This window comes from Carassius auratus, chromosome 22 (assembly GCF_003368295.1).
Source record: "Carassius auratus strain Wakin chromosome 22, ASM336829v1, whole genome shotgun sequence".
NCBI lineage: Eukaryota > Metazoa > Chordata > Actinopteri > Cypriniformes > Cyprinidae > Carassius > Carassius auratus.
The window spans coordinates 25,346,407-25,366,608 of NC_039264.1; the positions used below are offsets into that span (position 1 = coordinate 25,346,407).

Here is a 20,202-nt window from a genome sequence, read left to right on the forward strand (position 1 = left end):
GATGCTCCTCCATACAGTTCGAGTCCACGTCATCATTTTGCACAGTTCCTCAACCACCCAATTTTTATTTCTAATGTACTCCCACTGACATTATGCGATGCTAATTGAATTAAATCTTGTCTTCCCGTGCATCTCGTTCTGGCCTTCAGGGCAATTGATTCTGTTCTCTAATTCGAGTAAGTGGGAGTGGTTCTTTGGCTTTGATGAATCCTCTTGGTGCTATTTTCTGTATTGACAACCCATAGATACATATCCTCAGGGCCGCGCAGTTGTAATGCGTTTCAACAAGATCCATATCCAATCCAATTAACAACATCAGCAGCGACTGAATTACACTCATACATGTGTAAATGTTTTAATATCACTTATAAATCATCGCCCGGGTGCAGGATATCATGAATATGCAGCATCCGTTGCGCATCAAAGATCGGCAGAGCGATACTCCGAGAGGTCGTGCACGCAAATGTGAATAATTCATGATCGCGCATTGCTGCGCAAAAATAATAAGCCTCGTTTTCATCAAAAACTTCAAAAAGTACAAATATCAAAACCTTTACACCCAATACGTGATGTAACGCCTGACCCTGAGATCAAGAGATTGTCAGAGATCAACTGACATTGAGAGAGAAAAACACTTAGGCCTTAGAAGTAAAAAAAAAAAAAAAAAAAAAAAAATCGAAGCATTGTTCTGAAGCGCATTAATAAGTGTAAGCCTCGTGTCTAAGTTAAATATCCACATGACGGTTTGGATAAAGAGATAATTTAGCAAGAGTAGATCAATCAATTTTTATGCAGGCAGCTGAATTCCCACCAGGCTTCCGTACGCTCCGGGTGATAAAAGAAAACGCTTCTGCTGCAGGATGCCATGTGGAGTTCAATGATATTAAAGCATGCATAAAAGTATAGAATAAAAGCCATAAGCAATGTAAATCAGCCACTTACAGAAGAATCACTTTATTGCAATTCAAAACATCTATTCAGTGCGGAAGAAAAACAATACTGCACAATGTCAGGGGAAAAAAATTTAACAAAAAATAAGATAAAAATAAAATAAAAATACCGCCCAAAAGTTCACTTTGTTTAGCTAGTTATTAATAATGTATGTACAAGTGTCATGAAGGTTTAGTCACAATTGTTTAAACTGTAGGCGAAGTCTTCGCTGTCATGGACACTGAGCCAATATCAGGTTTCTTCTTTTGGGGTTTGGACTGCAATGAAGGACCAGCATCTGTAGAGGGTAGCATAAAATATACTGAACACATTTTTGTATTTTAGTGCTGTCAAACGATTAATAGTTATATAAAATAAAAAAAACATCAAAAATAAAAGTTGTGTTTACAAAATATATGTAAACATACACACACACATACATACATATATATATACATACATATATATATATATATATATATAAATACACACACAGGCATGTATATATTTAGGAAAAATATTTAATTTTTATATATTAAATATATTTACATATACAATATAAGAATAAATATATAAAGGTATATATTGTACATTTATACTGTATGTGTGTGTATATATAAATATACAGAGTACACACATAATATGTAAACAAAAACTTTTATTTTGATTGTGATTAATCATTTGACTGCACTAGTGTATTTCAATATTAGACGTTAGATACAATGTTAATGTAGAATTGTGTCGTTTGTACAAAATTGCATATAATGCATGTTGTCTAAAAGGGGTATATGATGCGATTTCAAGTTTTCCTTTCTCTTTGGAGTGTTACAAGCTGTTTGTGCAAAAAATATTTCATAAAGCTGCAAAAATTAATGTTTCAAACTAGAGCTGCAACTAACGATTATTTTGATAATCGATTAATCTGTCGATTATTTTTACGATTAATCGATTAATCGGTTTATGTACTTATATTTTAGTTTTTTCCATTTTTTCCCCCAAGTAAATTATTAATAAAGGGTCTTTATTAGGGATGCACCGAAATTTCGGCCACCGAAAATTTTCGGCCGAAAATGGCCTTTTCGGTTTTCGGCCGATAGACTTTTATCACCGAAACAACACGGCCGAAATGTTGTGATGACGCACCTGCATAGCGCAGACCATGAGCTCCACGCGACATTCACTTAACACCAGTGAGAACATTCTCTCTTCGTATTCCTTTATTCGCAGCACTAAAACGTCTCCTAACAAAGAGATTAAGACGGACCACGAAGTGAAAACAAAGAAAAGTAAAGTCTTATAGAGTCTGTTAGCACACGTCTCACTGAGATCTTGTCGGATCCTCTGCACTTCATCGCGAATGTGCTTGATCCGCGTTATAAAGACCATTACTTGGATGCGGAAATAAGGCAGCGCGCACGAGAAATGATCCAGGCCGCGCTGGATGCGGAGAACCCGCGTGGAGGCGGAGAAGCGCCAAGCGCAGGAGACAGATCAGAGCGCAGAAATAAAGACTCGTCTCTGCACCAGATGAGTGGCATGCACCATCGTTGTCTGATATGTTCAGGGGAATTCTGCAAGAAAGTGCCTCAAATAATAATAATACGTTGGCTATTTTGATCTTAGGCTACTATATATAATACACACAAACATATATACATACATAATATCAGATTGTAGCCATATTTATGCTAGATTTTCTGCTAGATTTCTGCTTTAATTTGATAAAAATGTTTATTTATGCCCTGGCCCTATTTAAATACACTCTCTCAAATATTTCTCAAATGTCAGGCAGATGACAAGCTCAACTGCTCAACAGCTAGATGGTTATCTGTCTGAAGTCCCCATCCCCAGAAGTGATAACAGTCTTGCCAACTGGAGAAGTAATGCACTTTCTAGTCCTACATAGAAAAATTTCAAATGGACTTCACCTAAATACACTTTGTTTTTATGAGAGAACTGTTCATTTTAAAACCTTTCTGCAGGCCAGTAGATCTGTACATTATTATTAAATATACACATGGGTGGGATAAATTATTTGTTTGAATTTTATTTTATACTGTGCATTGTTGCAATGTGCTTAATAAATATTTGCATCATTTATGTTTTTAAAAAAAAAATAAGTTATGTAATTGTAATTATCTTTGAAACTTTAATATTAATTTATGCAATTGCAATGTCTTAATTTTAGTAAAGTTAGTACACGGTCATAGCAATAAATGCAATGGTACTAATAATTGGCATAATTTCTTTCGGTGTTTCGGTTTCGGTTTTCGGCCTTGGTTTTCTCTTTTTCGGTTTTCGGTTTCGGCCAAGAATTTTCATTTCGGTGCATCCCTAGTCTTTATCATTCAGCATAGATTTTTAAGAGATTTTAACCATTTTGCATTGTCATATCCTCATCAAAAATATACCTGGAGTTGTTTTATTATGTTAGTAATCCTTTGTCGAACTCTTCTGCAATCAAAACACTGACCCATACTCTAGCAAAATTCACAAGATTTCAAATATTGTTTTCACCATGGCAGTCCTTAGAGCTCCTAAAGTAGTTTAACATCCCAAACAAAGCTTAAGGAATCTTTGAGAACATATTTTCACGAAGTATAAGGATAAAACAGAATAAAATTGCAGTGCATTGTATTTTATTATTTACTGGGAAAAAGCTTTATAGCTTATGCTGTGAAATTGTAAACAATCCTTCGAAAAAAAAGTGCCAGTGGCATGAAACCTGAATGGAACTCACAATTTAAAGTAAAATCCATCAGAAGGTTGTCCAGAAAAAAAAAAATTGGGACACACACAAAAAACCTGCTGTGTGAAAAAGAGCAGTGAATACTTAGAAGTGCATTTTAAATCTACTCAAACATTTACCTCTCTCATTCAGTTATAATTAGGCTGCAAGTCTGAATTATGAACTGGTAAACGACAAACTGATCACATAACATGTTTGTAAAGCTTTAAATGTTAACTGTTAAAAAGCAATGTTATCAGCTTTTACGACTAAACATTTGCAAACAACCTTGTACTGGAGAATCTGCACAAATAAAATTCTTAGGGGCCGTTCACATATCGCACCTAAAAACGCGTGGAAAACGCTAGTCGCGCCGCTTTCTCCTTCTTTCCAAAGCGCTCGGGCAGAAGCGCCCCTGAGGCGTCTGCCTTTGCTAAGCAACCATGACGTGCTCTCTCCATGACGTGCACTCTCCATGAAGACCCGGAAATTTCAGCAAAGGATAAATGGATGCGGTGTGGACGCGCCTGGAAAAACGGGCGCATCGCTATGACCGCGTCGCTTCCATTATGAGAATGCATACTGCGCGCCTACATAGGAAATAACTAACTTGAGCACGCAAAAGACACGATATGTGAACGGCCCCTTAAACAGTTCAGTAGTGCAGAGTTTACAGGTTACTCTTCATTTTGAAGGCTCAAAGTAAAGTACTCCCACTTCCCGCTGAATGCTGCAGAGACGCTGTTCGGGAAGCACGTGACATAAAACGAGGCCAGCTATTGGCTATTCGCTTCTTCACCTGCTGTACTGGCTGAGTAAAACCTCCGGTGGCTCATTACTGCCACACTTTGGTCACCGCAGATTTGAAATATGCACGAAATGAGCCGCTTATGGCAAATAAAATTTATTTAGCGACGAATCGATTACTAAATTAGTTGACAACTATTTTAATAATCGATTTTAATCGATTAAATCGATTCGTTGTTTCAGCTCTATTTCAAACCCAAAGAGATATTCTTTATATAAGTTAAGACTCGTCCATGTCCTTCTAAAAGGCATGGACGAAAGTTTACAAATGCCCAAATGTTTACATAAAGAAGGCATGACTTTTATTCTCACTGTAGTATTGTTGCTGCCGCCATCGTTTCATGGAGACGCAGTTTTTCCAAATATGGTATAAGGGGCATGACATTTTCAATCACATGCTTGAGCTAATCCGCCAATCATAATGCACTGGTATATTATCCAATCAGAATACACCTCACTTTTCAGATCGATGTGCTTCATAAAAATCAACTTGTTTCAGAAGGCGGGGCATAGAGGAGCAACAATAATGTACAGTGTGTGGAAAATAATGAATTATTTTAACTATAAACCACGTTAACTCATTGCATTGCAACAAAAACACAATATAATGTTATTTCTAGCATCGTCATATGCCCCTTTAACTTCGTGCTACATTTAACTTGCTACTCTAACATACCAGTAACAGATTAATCTGTGAGATTAGCATATAGCCGGCTAACCTGCTATCTTAGCTTTTACTGACAAACAGGAACAATTGATAGTTTTCATGTGACATAAAATCCAGTGCTTGAAGTGGAAAAAAGTTTCAATTTCCATTCAATTGATTATTAAGTAGTAATGCAGTAAAACACAGACATTAAAATGCGAATTTCAGTAAACACCTCGTTGATTATTATGTATATTTTGTACAGGCAACCAGATGAACCCAGAATATAAACACAGTGTGCAAACTTTCCCGTTAAATGGTTTCCCATAGAAAACCTTTAGAAGGAAAACACTGAACCATTAAGCGGATTGCGTTCATATTCTGACCTCATCTGCTTGTCTATGTAAACTACGCATCATTAATATGATGATTACTGAATTTGATCTTTTAATATTACTGTTTTAAATATATTAAGGCACTTCAAAAATTTTGTCGCACTGTTTAATGGCTCCTTAACATGGGTTGCGAATGGCCAAAACTTGCATTTTGTTCACATACCTTGTTTTATTTGTTTGAGAGGTGATAGAAATATTTGTGGCTGTGAAACGGCAATGGACGACTGACAGGCTTGTTCTGCAGTTCTACGGATGTTTAACCCTCCACGTATTCGAATCGGTCACGTGACTAAAAGCTATGAATTGTTGATGTTGTTATTGTTTTTTCAGTTAAGTCACGAGATAACTGGTTCGATCAGGCTAGCTTTGCATTCTGTTAACTATTATTCTGTTATTTGATATTAGCATTTCACTAGCAGATTAGCCCGTTTACTTAGCTTTCACTGATAAAAAAAGAACGCTTGGAAATCGGGAAATAAAATGGGATGCACAAAAATAAACTCAACATATTTGAGGATGTATAAATGCTTAACATAGACATTGGAATTTAATTTTCCCATCCGCTGCAAGGACCTCTATTGTAGTGTAACAGTCACATGTCACAAACAGCTCAGGTGATTGGCTGAAAAAAACGTTAGCGGCCACCCATGAAGAAAAGATAGCAGCATACAGGGATCATACTTCCATCAGTTATGACCAAGCCAGCCGAGCATCTGCCATCGAGATGCTGATGTATACCTTTCTCCAGGTATGTTGGAAGAAAAAATCTACTAACGAAAACTGTTTAAAGACAGTCATTGATTATCTTTACCATGTGAGGTCTGGTTTTCCAGTTGAGCCTCCGGTTGATCCACCCACAGTTTATGTTTTGGGTTGTTTGGAAACTGTTTGGTCAGGCCACAACTTAAACATCGCACAACAGTCTTACGCTGTCGCATCGGTCCTCCTTCAATATAAAGATTTAATATATTGTTAATTTTAGGTAGATAACATTAAATAGATAGATAGATAGATAGATAGATAGATAGATAGACTTACTTTTTTGTCGTACAGTTGATGTGACACCTGGTATTAGTAAAGTGCAGCATTTTTTGCAAATGGTTCTCTTTAGTGATGGATCTCTGCAAGGAAATGAAGCTCCGTCATTGATGTTTATTTATTTGATATGCAGATTAATAAGGAGACACACACTACTCACTGTCTGAGCACCAGTCGTTTGGAGATGGTCTTCTGAGTGAGGCAGTAAAATCTCGCCAGTTCAGTGTTCTCTGGATTTTGAGCCAAAGCGCAGTGAGCAGCCTGGGATCCATCATCAGAAAACATCACGAGAAGCTTTGGAGATATTGAAATAAACAGAGCCGACACACAAACTCTCTCACCTGATAGAGGAAGTTCAGACGTTGATATGCTTCTTTATCTTTTATATTTCCCGCCATGGTTCTCAAGGGACGTGTTTGTCTGTCTTTGAAACTCTCAAGTGTGAACTTCTACTGCGCACTGCATGACAGCAGCATGCTTTTTATTTTTTTCTTCTGCTTCTGGGTAAAATCACTATTTTGCTATATATTGCCATCGCGTGGAATAGCGTTGTAATGTCATCTTCAGATTGTTTTTATACAGTCTATGGAAAATACCATACTGTGCCTCACAGCGGCATGAATATGAAACGATTAATTCAGTTGCGTTTGTGGAATGGCACATGCATAGCCTAATAAGTGCTTTATATTAGAAATATCATATCAGCATGATATATATATATATATATATATATATATATATATATAAAACATGAAAGCATTTAAAAAACACTTTAACTTTTAAAATACAGCCTATAATTATACATGTTTATGTGTGTGTGTGTGTGTGTGTGTGTGTGTGTGTGTGTGGAAATTATACTATATTGATTATGCATGTGTTGTTAGGAGAACATTTAATATTCAGTAGACAAAATAGAGTGGTTATTTAAAACCTATAATTTCATCCATTTTCAGACAGCCCTTTTTAATTATTTATATAAAGGTTGTCAAACATTGTGTGTAGGAAAAATATTATGTTTATATTGCTTCTGGAATTCGGAGTTTTTAAAAAGTGTCTTAAAATAAAACCATTTAAAAAAAAAGTCCTATATTGTCTAAAATAAAGTTTTTTTTTCAACCACTATTTATGTACGGTAAACGTTACAATAGATTTATTTTTATTTTAGTTACTGTAAATTATCCAATTTTACTTTGATGAATTAGTATTATTTCTATTTAGTTATTTATTTCAAGTTTTCAAAACGAATTGAATATTATCTAAAACTACTAAAACTTTGACTTTTTTTATCATTTTGAAATGAAGAAAAAAATAATATTTCTACTACCCCTTCTACCCCTTGTGTGTGTTTATATATATATATATATATAGAGAGAGAGAGAGAGAGAGAGAGAGAGAGAGAGAGAGATAGATAGATAGATAGATAGATAGATAGATAGATAGATAGATAGATAGATAGATAGATAGATAGATAGATAGATAGATAGATAACATTGTTCCTTTAAATACACTTAAATTGTTTCTTCCTGTCAAAACCGTCCCTGTAAATAAAATAATAATAATAATTTGAATATTTATTTTAAGATTTTATATTGTTACACTGTCTATCTATCAATCTCTAAAGGGAAGGGGGTCCGAGGGGTGTTGGGCACAAAACTGGTAGTCAGAAGTGGGCACACTGGGCGCGCGCGCACACACACACAGGGGCCCTTCCTCACATGTCTCCAGTCCAGTCTGTCAAATCACCCAGCATGTGAAGCCCCTGCGCGCCTGGAAAACTTTCTCTCTGGATACTTCATTAAGCGGCTATAAACGCGCATCTCTTCCGGATCATACTTTTGACTCGTCTTGGGGGCCTTTCTCTCTCTCATACACTGGCTCAGAGGGCTTTCTGTGGACTGAGATGGTGCCATGCTCCGCTGGACAGCACCGCGTGTATGTTGCTTGTGGATCCTGCTCTCCAGTGTGTTGATGTGGAGAGTCGACTGCTCCAGCGCGCAGAGCTGTCATGAGGTGAAAACCGCTTTCCAGCTGCGCCAGGTCGGTTCATTAAGATGGGTTCCGGAGACCGCGGCGACAGGTTCGTTTATAACCACTCGAGGGATACTGTGAGAAGCAGTGTCTAATATAGCTACAGATTCATATTCATATTCTACACACTATTTCAAACGGTCTTCTTGTTCAGAGGTTATATTGTTTCACTCTGCACATTTTTTTACCTGAGAAGAAAATTCAAGCAAACTAAACACACTGTAGCATGTTGTCACGATGTGTGCTTTAAGTTGTCCTAAAGTTTAAGTGCAGCTGAATTTAAGATGTAACTATTACGAAAACGCAGTTAACAATAGCCGAAATGAATATACAAAACAACAAAACCTTACATTGTAATTAAGAATATAATGCTATTAAACGTTGCCTATGTTAATGTCTAACATTTCATACACGCGCGACAAGCCACGTTTATGGAAAGTGCATGTGACATTTGCAGCAAAATGTGACTTCTTTTGTATTTACCTTTTGTGACTGACCTTTTTAATCACCTTTTTGAATTTTAATAGTCCTGTCATGAGGCAAATGATTTCTTAGGTCATGTATGGCCCTTAATATGTATACATTAGATATATAAGAATTAGAAATGTATTGTTTCAAATAGTTTACATGACAAAAGAAGTTAGAAATGATCCCAAAAATATTTACATAGCCTATTCATTTATTGGTATTACCGTTAAATGTTTACATATAGGCCTACGTCAGGTATTTGTTGTACTATATCAGCTTGTGTCCAATAAGTCATTTTGATGACAGAGCATAAATCAGAAATTTCAGTGGTGTTGACAAAATTAACCCTACTGTAGGATAGGCTGTCAGATTGTTTCCATCTTCCACATTTCATGTTGAATCAAAAATGCATTCCTGAATAGAAGTCATCTCAAAAATGTCTGGGAGTTGCAATGAAATTGTAAGCTGGGCATATTCGGTTTGTCTCGAGTTCTTGTTCATGGAAAGGATAACATTAGGGAAGTATGACTGTTACAAAACTAACTTTTATTCTTAGTGCGCATGTTTCAAGGCATTGCTCCATGTGTATTGAAAGGTGAGAGAGGTCAGCAGAATGCTGGGGATCACTGTCAGCTGTTCTAATGCATGGCTTATGGGGTCCCGTCGGTGTAAAAGTGGTCACATAGGATAGGGCAGGGTGACTGACAGAGCAGATATCGTCTGTCTTTATCACATGTGCTCTGCTCTTTTACATGCACCTTCTTGCCATACAGCCACACTCTGTTTGTGCTATTTTGGACCCATATGAATGTTTTAAAGTCAAAATGTTTGGAAATGTTTTAGTAGTTTTAAAGAAACTGATATAGTAGCTTTAAAGTTTTTGTTGAGTCACTTTAATTGTTTTGTTCTGAATTTTTAAGTGTCGAAAGGTCACATTTCCATATCTAGATTCTTCTCTTTGTACCTTAAGGGAAATTGTAGATAGTGCTTTCTCTTTGTAAATTAAATAAATAACGCTTAAAATATTTTTTCACATCATATTTTGGGATTTATGTCTATATGCCACACATTATATCCAAAATCCACACCAAATCCGCTTGATGAATAACTACGACCATGATCACAACAACTCGTTGAAATGGTTTCGGCCATTAAACAGCTACATTTCAGCTATATTTGAACAATAACATCAATGCCTGAAATGCCAAAAATGGAAAAGGTAATATACCAAAAAAAAAAAAACATTATCAGAACTTTGCCCCTAGAATTGAATCACCTCCTATGATTAATCCTACATAGATGCAGATCTTCTTATCTGCAAACACCAGGGTCCCACGTGCTGCACCCGCAAGATGGAGGAGAGCTACTACACCGCTGCCCAGAGAGACACACTCCAGAATATTCTCTCCTATAGCTTCGAACTCAAATATCTCATCCTGGGCCATGCCTCTTCCTTCCAGGGTACGTATCGATATCGAGTGGAGTGTATCGGTCAAATAAATACTAGACCACGTGCTGTTTGTATTTGCAGCGGGAGGAAGAGGTCGTAGGATCAAGTCCCTGCCACAGCAGGTGGTTCACACGTTCACTACATGATGTGGCTTTGTACGCATGTATGGGAGATGCCAGGGTGGTGTTATGAGCTATACACCATGACTTTACAAGGGTTACTTGGAGATTTGCTTTTTGTCCGCTGTTTTTCACACTCACAGAATGATCCTTTATCTGCCTGAGGTCTCCTGTGAAGCAGTACATGTGCTTCTTAGAGGTTGATTGGCGCTTTAGGATTAGGACAAGGCCTTTCAGAATCAGTGTTTGAATAAAACGTACAAAAAGAAGCAATCAGAAAGATGTTTCTCACACACACACACTTAGACTGACTCCATGCATGTCATTATCTACTCCAGAGCATTTTTACTGTATGTTTAACAGGAGACGTAAAAGGGTTCAAATTTACCACGCTAAGTCCTCGCCCAACCAAATATTTAAGTTCATCCAATTTGTCCGCCCAAACTTGCACAAAAACCCTTTCAGGTTCACAGGAAAAGGGCACTGTCGCCGTCCCCTCTGTCTTTGCTGCCAGCCGAGTGAATATTTAACGAGTTTAAAGCAAACGAAAAGAAAAATGTTGAAATTCTTGGCGTATCCGCGGAGATCCGTCTCAGTGCACTTCAATGTATTGCTCTATAATGAGAGCTTTTGAAAAGATCAGTTGTCCTTTTCTGCCACTTTTCGCATGGTTGTAGCTGGTGTCCTGTTTAAAAGAAAGAAGGTCTGTAAAGTGTTTTTCATTCCCACGTGAAAGAGGATGTTTAATGTAGACCGCTTTTTGTCTATATGCCTGTGTGTTTAAGGGTAAAGTTATAATTTAAGCATGAACCTTGTGGACTCTCTTGGGAATGTGTCTGTTTAAGAGTTAGTTCACCCAAAACTTCTGTTCTTACTTACAGGTATGATTTTCTTTCTTCTATGGAAGTCAAAAGTAAATCACTTGCAGAATCTCTGTTTGTTAATGGGGACTGTCAAGGTCCTAAAACAACGCCAATGAAGAGACATGTGAGAATCAAAGCTGTTTGATATTGCTTATGTCAAACCTGCCTAAATGCAGCCAGGGTGATCTGTTAAAGATTTATTTGTGAGTGAGAAAATTTGGGGGTGTATCTTTTCCTTTAAAAAGTCCTCTGTGTTTCTTTAAAAAGTAGTTTCACTGTAAAGCAAATTACATACCATCTGTCCAACAAAGCACAACTATCCTCTCCAACCTAAAAAGGTACTAAAAATACTAGCCTATAAAATACTAAAGTGTACTGTCTTCTCTTGATCTAAATTCAGTCCTGGACCATGTAGTGATTGGAGTTATTCTGACACTGATCTTTTTTAAAGTAAGACCCACATCAAAAAGTTAAAGAGTTCATATGACGTTGCTAAAATGAACATTATGGTGTGTGTTTGATGAAATTAAATGTGTTTATGTGGTATAAGGTAAAAAAATAAATAAAAAAAAAAACATTATTTTCCACATACTGTACATTATTGTTGCTCCTCTATGTCCCGCTTTTCTGAAACACAGATTTTTACAAAGCTAATCATTATGAAAAGCAAGGTGTGCTCTGATTGGCCAGCTGCTATCCAGTGTGTTGTGATTGGCTGAATACCTCAAGCATGTGACGGAAATGTTACGCCCCTTAACATATTGTGATGCCGTCTCCCAGGACGACCAGAAAAGGCATTTGTTGCATCCAGTGGGGACATAATTACAGATTATAATGACATATACTGTCTTTTTACGCATTGCGTTGCGTATCGCGCTACTTAAACGTGGTGGATGAGGAGATACCCCCTGCCATGTAAAGCACTTTGAGTGCCCAGAAAAGCGCTATAAAATGTAAGGAATAATATTATTATTATTAAACATAAAACAATATCTGTATTTTGATTGGAGAAACGACAAACAACAAGCGCTACTCTACACTCCTCAAAACTCGTTTGAGTCATCAAAATCTTTAAATATAAAATGTACTTACAGGCTGTGAGTCAGAAGCGCCAGACTGTCCTTGCAAAGTTGGAACTTCCTCACTTTATAAAAACAGCCTTTGAGCAAAGACGTAGGATAGTCTGCAGGTTCAGGAAACAGACCTCCATAAACTGCTTCACACAGCGTCACACTGCAGGTTTGAGTGAGCGGTGGCCTGCAGATTCGACGAACGACACACTTGACGACCCCAGGCAGGACTCTGCTTCATCCACAATTAAAGCTTATCCGGTGATCCACAGCACAAAGTTGATGTATTTCCTCAGCAATCAGCACGGATCACCTCTAGGCATGTAGAAACAGATATTATCCTCTTTTGGAAGGCCAAACAAACAAACACAGCATCCCCACAACAATACTACAGCAAGAATAAACGTAATGCCTTCTTTCTTTGCGTCAACATTTGGGTGGTGTTATGCAAATCTTCCCACTTTGTGACGTAGACGTGGTGGTGTGTCTAAACGAGGCATTTTAAGAGGGCGTGGACAAGTCTTCACTTTTATAAAGAATATCTTACAGATATTTTACCGATCTTCTTTATGCATCAAGAGCTTATGTCACTCCAAAGAAAAATGACAAAATTAAATCACATCATATGACCCCTTTAATAGAGTGATCAGGAATATGGTCATCCAAGTTGACCCTTCTGTCTATTTTCTTGGAACATCCTGCTCTCTTAGAGGTGAGAGGTCAGTAGTGGTGGATCCCGGGCACCCTTGATGACCCCTGCGATCTGCTTTACCTCCCCTCACATGCCTTTAAGGCCCATAATCATATAAGAAGTACCCCATTATATGATCTGGGCATAATCCCCTGCCATGTCACCTGATACTGAGGTGTTTGGATGTAGTTGCCAAGATACTACCGAGTCTGAATGATTAGGCATCTACTGCTACAAGTATTTGATTTGAACCATTTTTAAATATAGATATACTGTACTGTAGGTTCTAAGTGCTTAAACATGTTTCCAGTACCACCCACCTGAAACTCTTCCTAATCATTCATACAAGCCACCCATCCCGACTGAAGTGTGAAGGGATCAAGATATAGCTCCTGACCTGAAAAGGTTACTCGCATATTGTTGGAATTACAGGATGCCTGGAGAGCCATAGAGAAATGTGAAAGCCAGTAGCAAGAACACTGACGCAACATTTCGGAATCTCTGCCATTTTTCTTGCAAAACCTCAAAGGCTTGTTATAGAAAGATTCTTATGGGTGTCTATTAGTACTGTGCGCTAAACAGGTGTTCTTTTGTCCCCCCATCAATAAAAAGTAATCATAACTTTCGGCTTGCTGTTTGCATGCCAGTCATTCACAGAGAAACAAGATGGAGCTGGAATGCTTTGGTCGTTATGAATGAGATGACATTAAAGCAAACTACACTTTGAAGGGTTCTACCAGCTGTCAACTTAAGCACCCATCTGTCACATGTCACACAAAAGTTAATATGCCATTGTAAATAATGCATACGGTGCAATTGTTTATGATCCTCAACTTCCATTTGCAACCCGGAGGCATAGTGTAGTATAAGATGTCGCTCTGACTACTAAAATTGGTAATAAGCTAGTCGCATGTGTCACATATCTCCAAACTAACCTTCAGCTCAACAGCACCAGCCCAAAAGATCAATGGATTAAGTGTTGTCAGCTCCCATTAGTCCAATGGAAAGAGAGATTGTAAGATTGAAAAAGTTGTAAGCAATGCTAGACAAGGCAGCCATGACGGACCAGTATGTTTGACCCTCTCATGAATGTCAAACAAAACAAGTCCTCTGATGTTACGAATGTTTATGTATGTAGGTTGGCAATGCTGTTTAGGGACATCCTTTTAAGTGCTTGTTCAGTCCAGAATCTTTCTTTTACTTCCTCTTCCTGCAGATACCTTCCATTCCCTGCTCTCCTTCAATCTAAATCATACCTACTCGCTCTTCGACAGCACCTACGGGACGATCTCTCAAGATGCTAAACCCCTGGTGTCTACCCTCTTCTCTGACCTTGAACTCTACCTCCGTGGTGATGCCAACACCGCTGTAGAACACTCGGTCCACAGTTTCTACGACAAACTCTTCCCATTGGTGTACCAGCACTTGGTCAATCCTGGCTTGGGTTCAGATGTTTCTATCTGGTCCTCCGAAGGAAGTGAGTGCCTACGTGCCACTCGACATGACGTCAACCCCTTTGGCCCTCACCCGCAAGAACTTGCTCAGGGACTGTCCAGGGCACTAGTGGCTGGTCATGCCCTCAGTCGGGCACTGGCGATGGGTTCTGAGGTTCTCAATGCCACCGAATCAGTAGGAATGGCGCGCCAATGTGGACGTGCACTGGTGCGGATGCTGTTCTGTCCGCACTGCCGTGGATTGACCCTGATCCGGCCTTGCGGAGGCCTGTGTCTCAATGTGATGCGGGGTTGCCTGGCAGGCCTAGCCGAGTTGGATGGGCCATGGAGACGATATGTAGCATTGCTGGAGGGGCTGAGCGGGGCACTATCAGGGGGATACGAAGTGGAACTGGCACTTCTACGCATCCGGGAAAGAATTAATGATGCCATCCTTACTGCACAACTCCATGGACCACATCTCAGCGCCGTGGTGAGTCACGCTTCTCTGATTCATAGAATACGTTTATTTTTTTCCCACAAAGGAGGTGCACCATATGCTGGACTAATCAGGTCTAGCGTGCATGCACTTGCAGCAGCATGTTCAGTGATTGGTGCATATCAAATGTCTGGCCCATTCAGGCTGAGCAGTTGCAAGGCTGCAGTTTTGCTCAACTGCTTTTCTTGCATGTACTTACTGTAAATCTTAAACTGATGATTCTTATAAATGAGATTTTTCCTAAAAATACTTGGGCTATTCTCATTGATGTTATGAAGTCTTGGAATTATTACATCTGCAAGGGGTTTATTATTAGCTCAATGATTAGGAGCATGATTATGTGGTAATATGACACGTACTGTAAAAAAAAAATGTGTTGGTCATGACAGTGTGACTATGGCTGTCTGTAAGTGAATACCCAGCCGCCCACCCTGAGGCTATTCATACCATCAACGCCACAGTCTGTGTGCACGACATAGGACGACTGTCTGTCGGTCTCTCTCACTTGATTCTTTTACTGGAATCATGGCTAAAGGGGCCACAGGGGTCAGTGGTTTTGTGACAGCTCGGCTTTGCACCCATCATGTCCTGGTGATGACAGCTCTATATTGGTAGGTCAAGTTTGAGACCCATTCCCACAAATCTCTCTCAAAGAGCATAGACTTGCCAGTCAGAATGGGAGATATTATTACTTACAGTAAGCCACCAACCGCAGCCCCCATAAACTCCAACCCCAAGCTTACTGCTCTACAATGAAGGCTGCTTGTGAGAGTTTGACCCCTCTTAAACACTGCATCACCGGATCAAATGTTGCTCACTCACTAATGCCAGGCTGGAATGACTTCAGGCTCACGTTACCTGGTCTGGACCCAGGCTTAAGTGCGCTAATAAAGTTTTTAGATACAACCCTAATGGAATTGACCTGTAGACTGTTCAATGAAGTTATGATTCTGCCGAAATAAAAACTACACCGGTGGTTCCGCTTTGGGACAAAGAACTTACACTGGACATCAAGTGGCAACATAGAAGCAAAGTAAAAAAAAAAATTAACTTGGATTTGTTTTATGCTATTATTAGAAGCTGCACAACCCATGTGTATCATCGCCTGTTTTTATTTACCTGCCTTTCGTAGATCTGTTCACGGTTTTTGAGGATAAGAACCCAAATTAGCATTTAGCTTGGTTAGCTTCTGCCAAGTTATGGATGAATTACCAAAAATACATTTTATTTATTTTAACCACAGACCCTATCGTTTATGCTAATATCACAAAAGTGCTCCTTATTCAGTGTTCAGGATATAATTCATACCAAGAAGCATTTGCACTAACATATTAGCATTTGAGGTCTGTACACTACAAATAAAATCAGATTTGTTATTATGTTTGCTAATTTGTAAAAACAATAAGATTCTGAGGAATAACTTGTGATATCTTCATTGTTTATATGATGTCTATATGTGCCACCCAGCACTGACACTGACATGGAGGACTATGCGGCCTCTCCAGTCCCTCACGCTGCATGTGGTCTGGCGCTATCTTGGTGCTGCTTGAGTTGTTTGGGTGTTGTCTGGTCCCAATCAGCCTGATGTCCTGCATGCAAATTCACCTCTGGACAAAGACGGCTCCCCTGAACCGGCCGGCCCCTTCCCAAAATGCAATGCAGCTAGCGAGGGGCCAGAGCAGGGGAATGAGAGTTCGGCTAATCCTTAGATAAATAAAGTTTTGTAGAAGATATACAAATACAAACACATTTACACATGCTCACAATTATAATTTTTTAAGTCCTTATTCCGTTTTCTAATTTCTGGAATATAGCTAATATATGTCAACTACGGCAAAACGGGCTATGATTGATGAGAGGCTAAATAAAATGAAATACACATTTTATGTATACAAAAATGTTCATGTATAATGATTCAGTATCCAAAAAGTTTGAACTTATTGTGCAGTTTTGTTCCAACTAGAAATCAATAATTTTGTAAATATTAATAGACTGAGATTGTGCCATTTATTAGTGGCCACTAGATGGAGTAATCTCTTTGAATTCACAAAGACCTAAATTGTACCGTTCACCTTTTTTTTCCTCTCTTACATACTTTTTAAAACACATAATCATTCTTCATATCTCTTTCAGGTGGGTAAAGTTTGTGGTTCCTTGACCGAACCGGTTTCGTCCACTCCAGTCAGTCCCACCTCAAGAAGTTTGACTCCTTCAGTAAACCCAACCAGTGAACTCCAAACCTCAGTGAAATCCTCAAGTCCTACAGCACTTCCTAATACAGGCAACCAACATGAGCACGTAACACTAAAAAGAAGGTGAGAAAATGACATCCACTGCATATAATTGTCAAACATATTTTGACCCTTTAAGAAATTAAAAAACCCTTACCAATCAGATGTTTCAGATTGTATATAGTAACTTCCCTGGCATCTGTCTTTCTTTCCTCTCACATCTGCACTTGTCGATGACCCCAGGTCTCTGCCTCTGAAACCCTCCAAAAACGACAAACCCAGAAGCCTGAAAAAGATTTCAAAGTAAGCAGTAGCAAATCAGCCTCCAGGTTTCCAAGTGTTTTAAAAGAAAAATGATCTCTAATTATTTTGTCATAAATAGATTTTGACTGTCAGCCTAAGAATGTTCTAATGAATGAATCCCACATCAAATAAACGTGTGCGAGCAAGGAAAAACGCTGTCAGCATTTATAATAATCACAAACAACTACGGGAGGTCAATCCGCCGCTTGTGTCTATCAGTGTTTGGGCATGTTAGATTAGAGAAGGGTGATGAATGGGGCAAAACAGGTTGTACTGTATAATTAGGCCTGGTTTGATGGTTTTTGATAATTTCCTGAAAGCCTGAACTTCCTGCAGGGAGTTTATGGGCTACATCCAGCGGTACAAATCATTCTTCTCCACCCTGCCGGAGATGCTGTGCGAGGGGGAGGTCGTGATGGATGAAAACACCTGCTGGAGTGGAGAAGATGTGGTAGAGAGGTAAGATGTCTTGTCAGAAGAGGGCTGGATCTCAAATTTGCATGTTAATACAAGGATTAATATAGGTCAATGACATGGCACTCATTTTATTTTAATACATAAAAAAGCACATAATATTAATTGATTTGACAAAGCAGTTTTAGGTTGTAAATCAGCAATTCATATTACTTATGTAAATTTATTAGTGCTTGGCAAAGATGACAATTTTTAATCGCGTTTCATTGCATGATTTTTCTGCAATGAATTGCACTGATATGCACAAAATTCAATAATGAATTCAAAAGTAGTGTATTGTGCACGTTTTCAATTGAAATTACTGCTGTATGTGCAATAACATTTGGTTTGCAAATACTTGAATCAAATAATGAGCTTTTTTTACAGCAGTCTTCCTTTTACATATTATCAGTTAAAATAGTTCTTGTAAATCTCAACTTAAACATTAATGTAATCAAATTAAATATAAAATGAAAACTATTTGTCACTGCGGGGCATTAACGTTTTTATAGAAAATATTTTTTTAAATACTTTGTTATAGAAAAACAAGTTATGCTCAGAGTCAAAAGCCTCGATCTTGAAATTAGAACAGGCACCTTCCGACCAGCACTATCACGGGACCCAACAATGCGGGCGGGTAGAGACTCGTGTGTGTGTGTGTGTGTGTGTGTGTGTGTGGGATGTGGAAAAAGGGTGTACTCACACTAGACAATCGTAACCGTGCCCAAGCATGTTTGACCCCCAAAGCCTGGTTTGTTTGACTAGTGTGATCACTCTGTGCCAAGCTAAGGTGTGGTTTGTTTAGCCGGCCCTGGCTCGGTTGGAGGAGGTGGGCCAGAGCGTGGTTCAGTTGGGCTTGTGTGAGCACTAACCATGCCAGAGTGCAGAACTTCAGTTACAAGCAGCATGATTGCATGAACTTTTCTGAGCGGCAGGAGTGATAGATCTCCAAAGCAATATATTTTGCAAGGGCCGTGTGTTACCGCGTCCCAAAACCAGATATTAATCAGTATCTGGTGTGACCACCATTTGCCTCACGCAGTGCAACACATCTCCTTCACATAGAGTTGATCAGGTTGTTGATAGTGGCCTGTGGATGTTGGTCCACTCCTCTTCAATGACTGTGCAAAGTAGCTGGATATTGGCAGTAACTGGAACACACTGTCGTATTCACCGATTTAGAGAATCTCAAACATGCTCAATGGGTGACATGTCTAGTGAGTATGCTGGCCATGCAAGAACTGGGATGTTTTCAGCTTCCAGGAATTGTTTACAGATCCTTGCAACATGGGGTCGAGCGTTACCATGCTGCAACGGGCCTCAGGATAACATACGCCTGTCCATACCATAACCCCACCACCACCATGGGCCACTCGATCCACAACATTGACATCAGCAAACCGCTCACCCACACAATGCAAAACATGCTGTCTGCCCTGTACAGTGATTCATCCGTGAAGAGAACACCTCTCCAAATTGCCAGATGCCATCGAATGTGAGCATTTGCCCACTGAAGTCGGTTACAATGACGAACTGCAGTCAGGTTGAGACCCCGATGAGGACGACGAGCATGCAGATGAGCTTCCCTGAGATGGTTTCTGACAGTTTGTGAACAAATTCTTTAGTTATGCAAACCAATTGTTGCAGCAGCTGTCTGGGTGGCTGTTCTCAGGTTATCTTGGACGTGAAGATGCTGTATTTGGAGGTCCTGGGCTGGTGTGGTTACACGGGGTCTGCGGTTGTGAGGCCGGTTGGAGGTAATGCCAAATTCTCTGAAACGCTTTTGGAGTCTGCTTATGGTAGAGAAATGAACATTAATTTCACGGGCAAGAGCTCTGGTGGACATTCCTTCAGTGACCGAGCCAGTTGCATGCTCCCTCTGTGGCATTGTGCTGTGTGATAAAACTGAATTTTGAATGGTCTCTTTATTGTGGCCAGCCAAAGGCACACCTGTGCAATAATCATGCTGTCTAATCAGTATCTTGATATGCTACACCTGAGAGGTGAATGGATTATTTTCGGCAAAGAAGTGCTCACTAACACAGATTTA

At 39.1% G+C, this 20,202-nt stretch overlaps 2 protein-coding genes and 1 long non-coding RNA gene across 3 annotated transcripts in view; 1 reads left to right on the top strand and 2 right to left on the bottom strand.

Annotated features, from left to right (window-relative positions):
• Positions 1-689: 689 nt before the first annotated feature.
• On the bottom strand, positions 690-7,030 carry LOC113040156 (ribonuclease P protein subunit p21-like). Its single transcript, XM_026198442.1, has 5 exons — positions 6,886-7,030; positions 6,705-6,805; positions 6,545-6,627; positions 6,318-6,452; positions 690-1,228 (listed from the first exon to the last, which is right to left on the bottom strand). Exons 1-5 carry the CDS (start codon positions 6,940-6,942, stop codon positions 1,137-1,139), a joined length of 468 nt encoding a protein of 155 aa, XP_026054227.1. The 5' UTR covers positions 6,943-7,030; the 3' UTR covers positions 690-1,136.
• A 1,221-nt stretch (positions 7,031-8,251) lies between these two features.
• LOC113040157 (glypican-5-like) overlaps positions 8,252-20,202 on the top strand; it is a 45,083-nt gene continuing 33,132 nt past the window's right edge. Inside the window, exons 1-6 of the mRNA XM_026198443.1 lie at positions 8,252-8,621; positions 10,340-10,501; positions 14,450-15,159; positions 17,299-17,480; positions 17,640-17,699; positions 18,036-18,158. Coding sequence (XP_026054228.1) covers positions 8,453-8,621; positions 10,340-10,501; positions 14,450-15,159; positions 17,299-17,480; positions 17,640-17,699; positions 18,036-18,158 — 1,406 coding nt within the window. The 5' untranslated portion in view covers positions 8,252-8,452. The remainder of the gene's footprint in view (positions 8,622-10,339; positions 10,502-14,449; positions 15,160-17,298; positions 17,481-17,639; positions 17,700-18,035; positions 18,159-20,202) is intronic.
• LOC113040160 (uncharacterized) lies at positions 10,567-17,397 on the bottom strand. The gene is made up of 3 exons (XR_003275159.1): positions 17,261-17,397; positions 12,565-12,857; positions 10,567-11,294 (listed from the first exon to the last, which is right to left on the bottom strand). It is a non-coding gene; the product is annotated as an uncharacterized LOC113040160 (long non-coding RNA).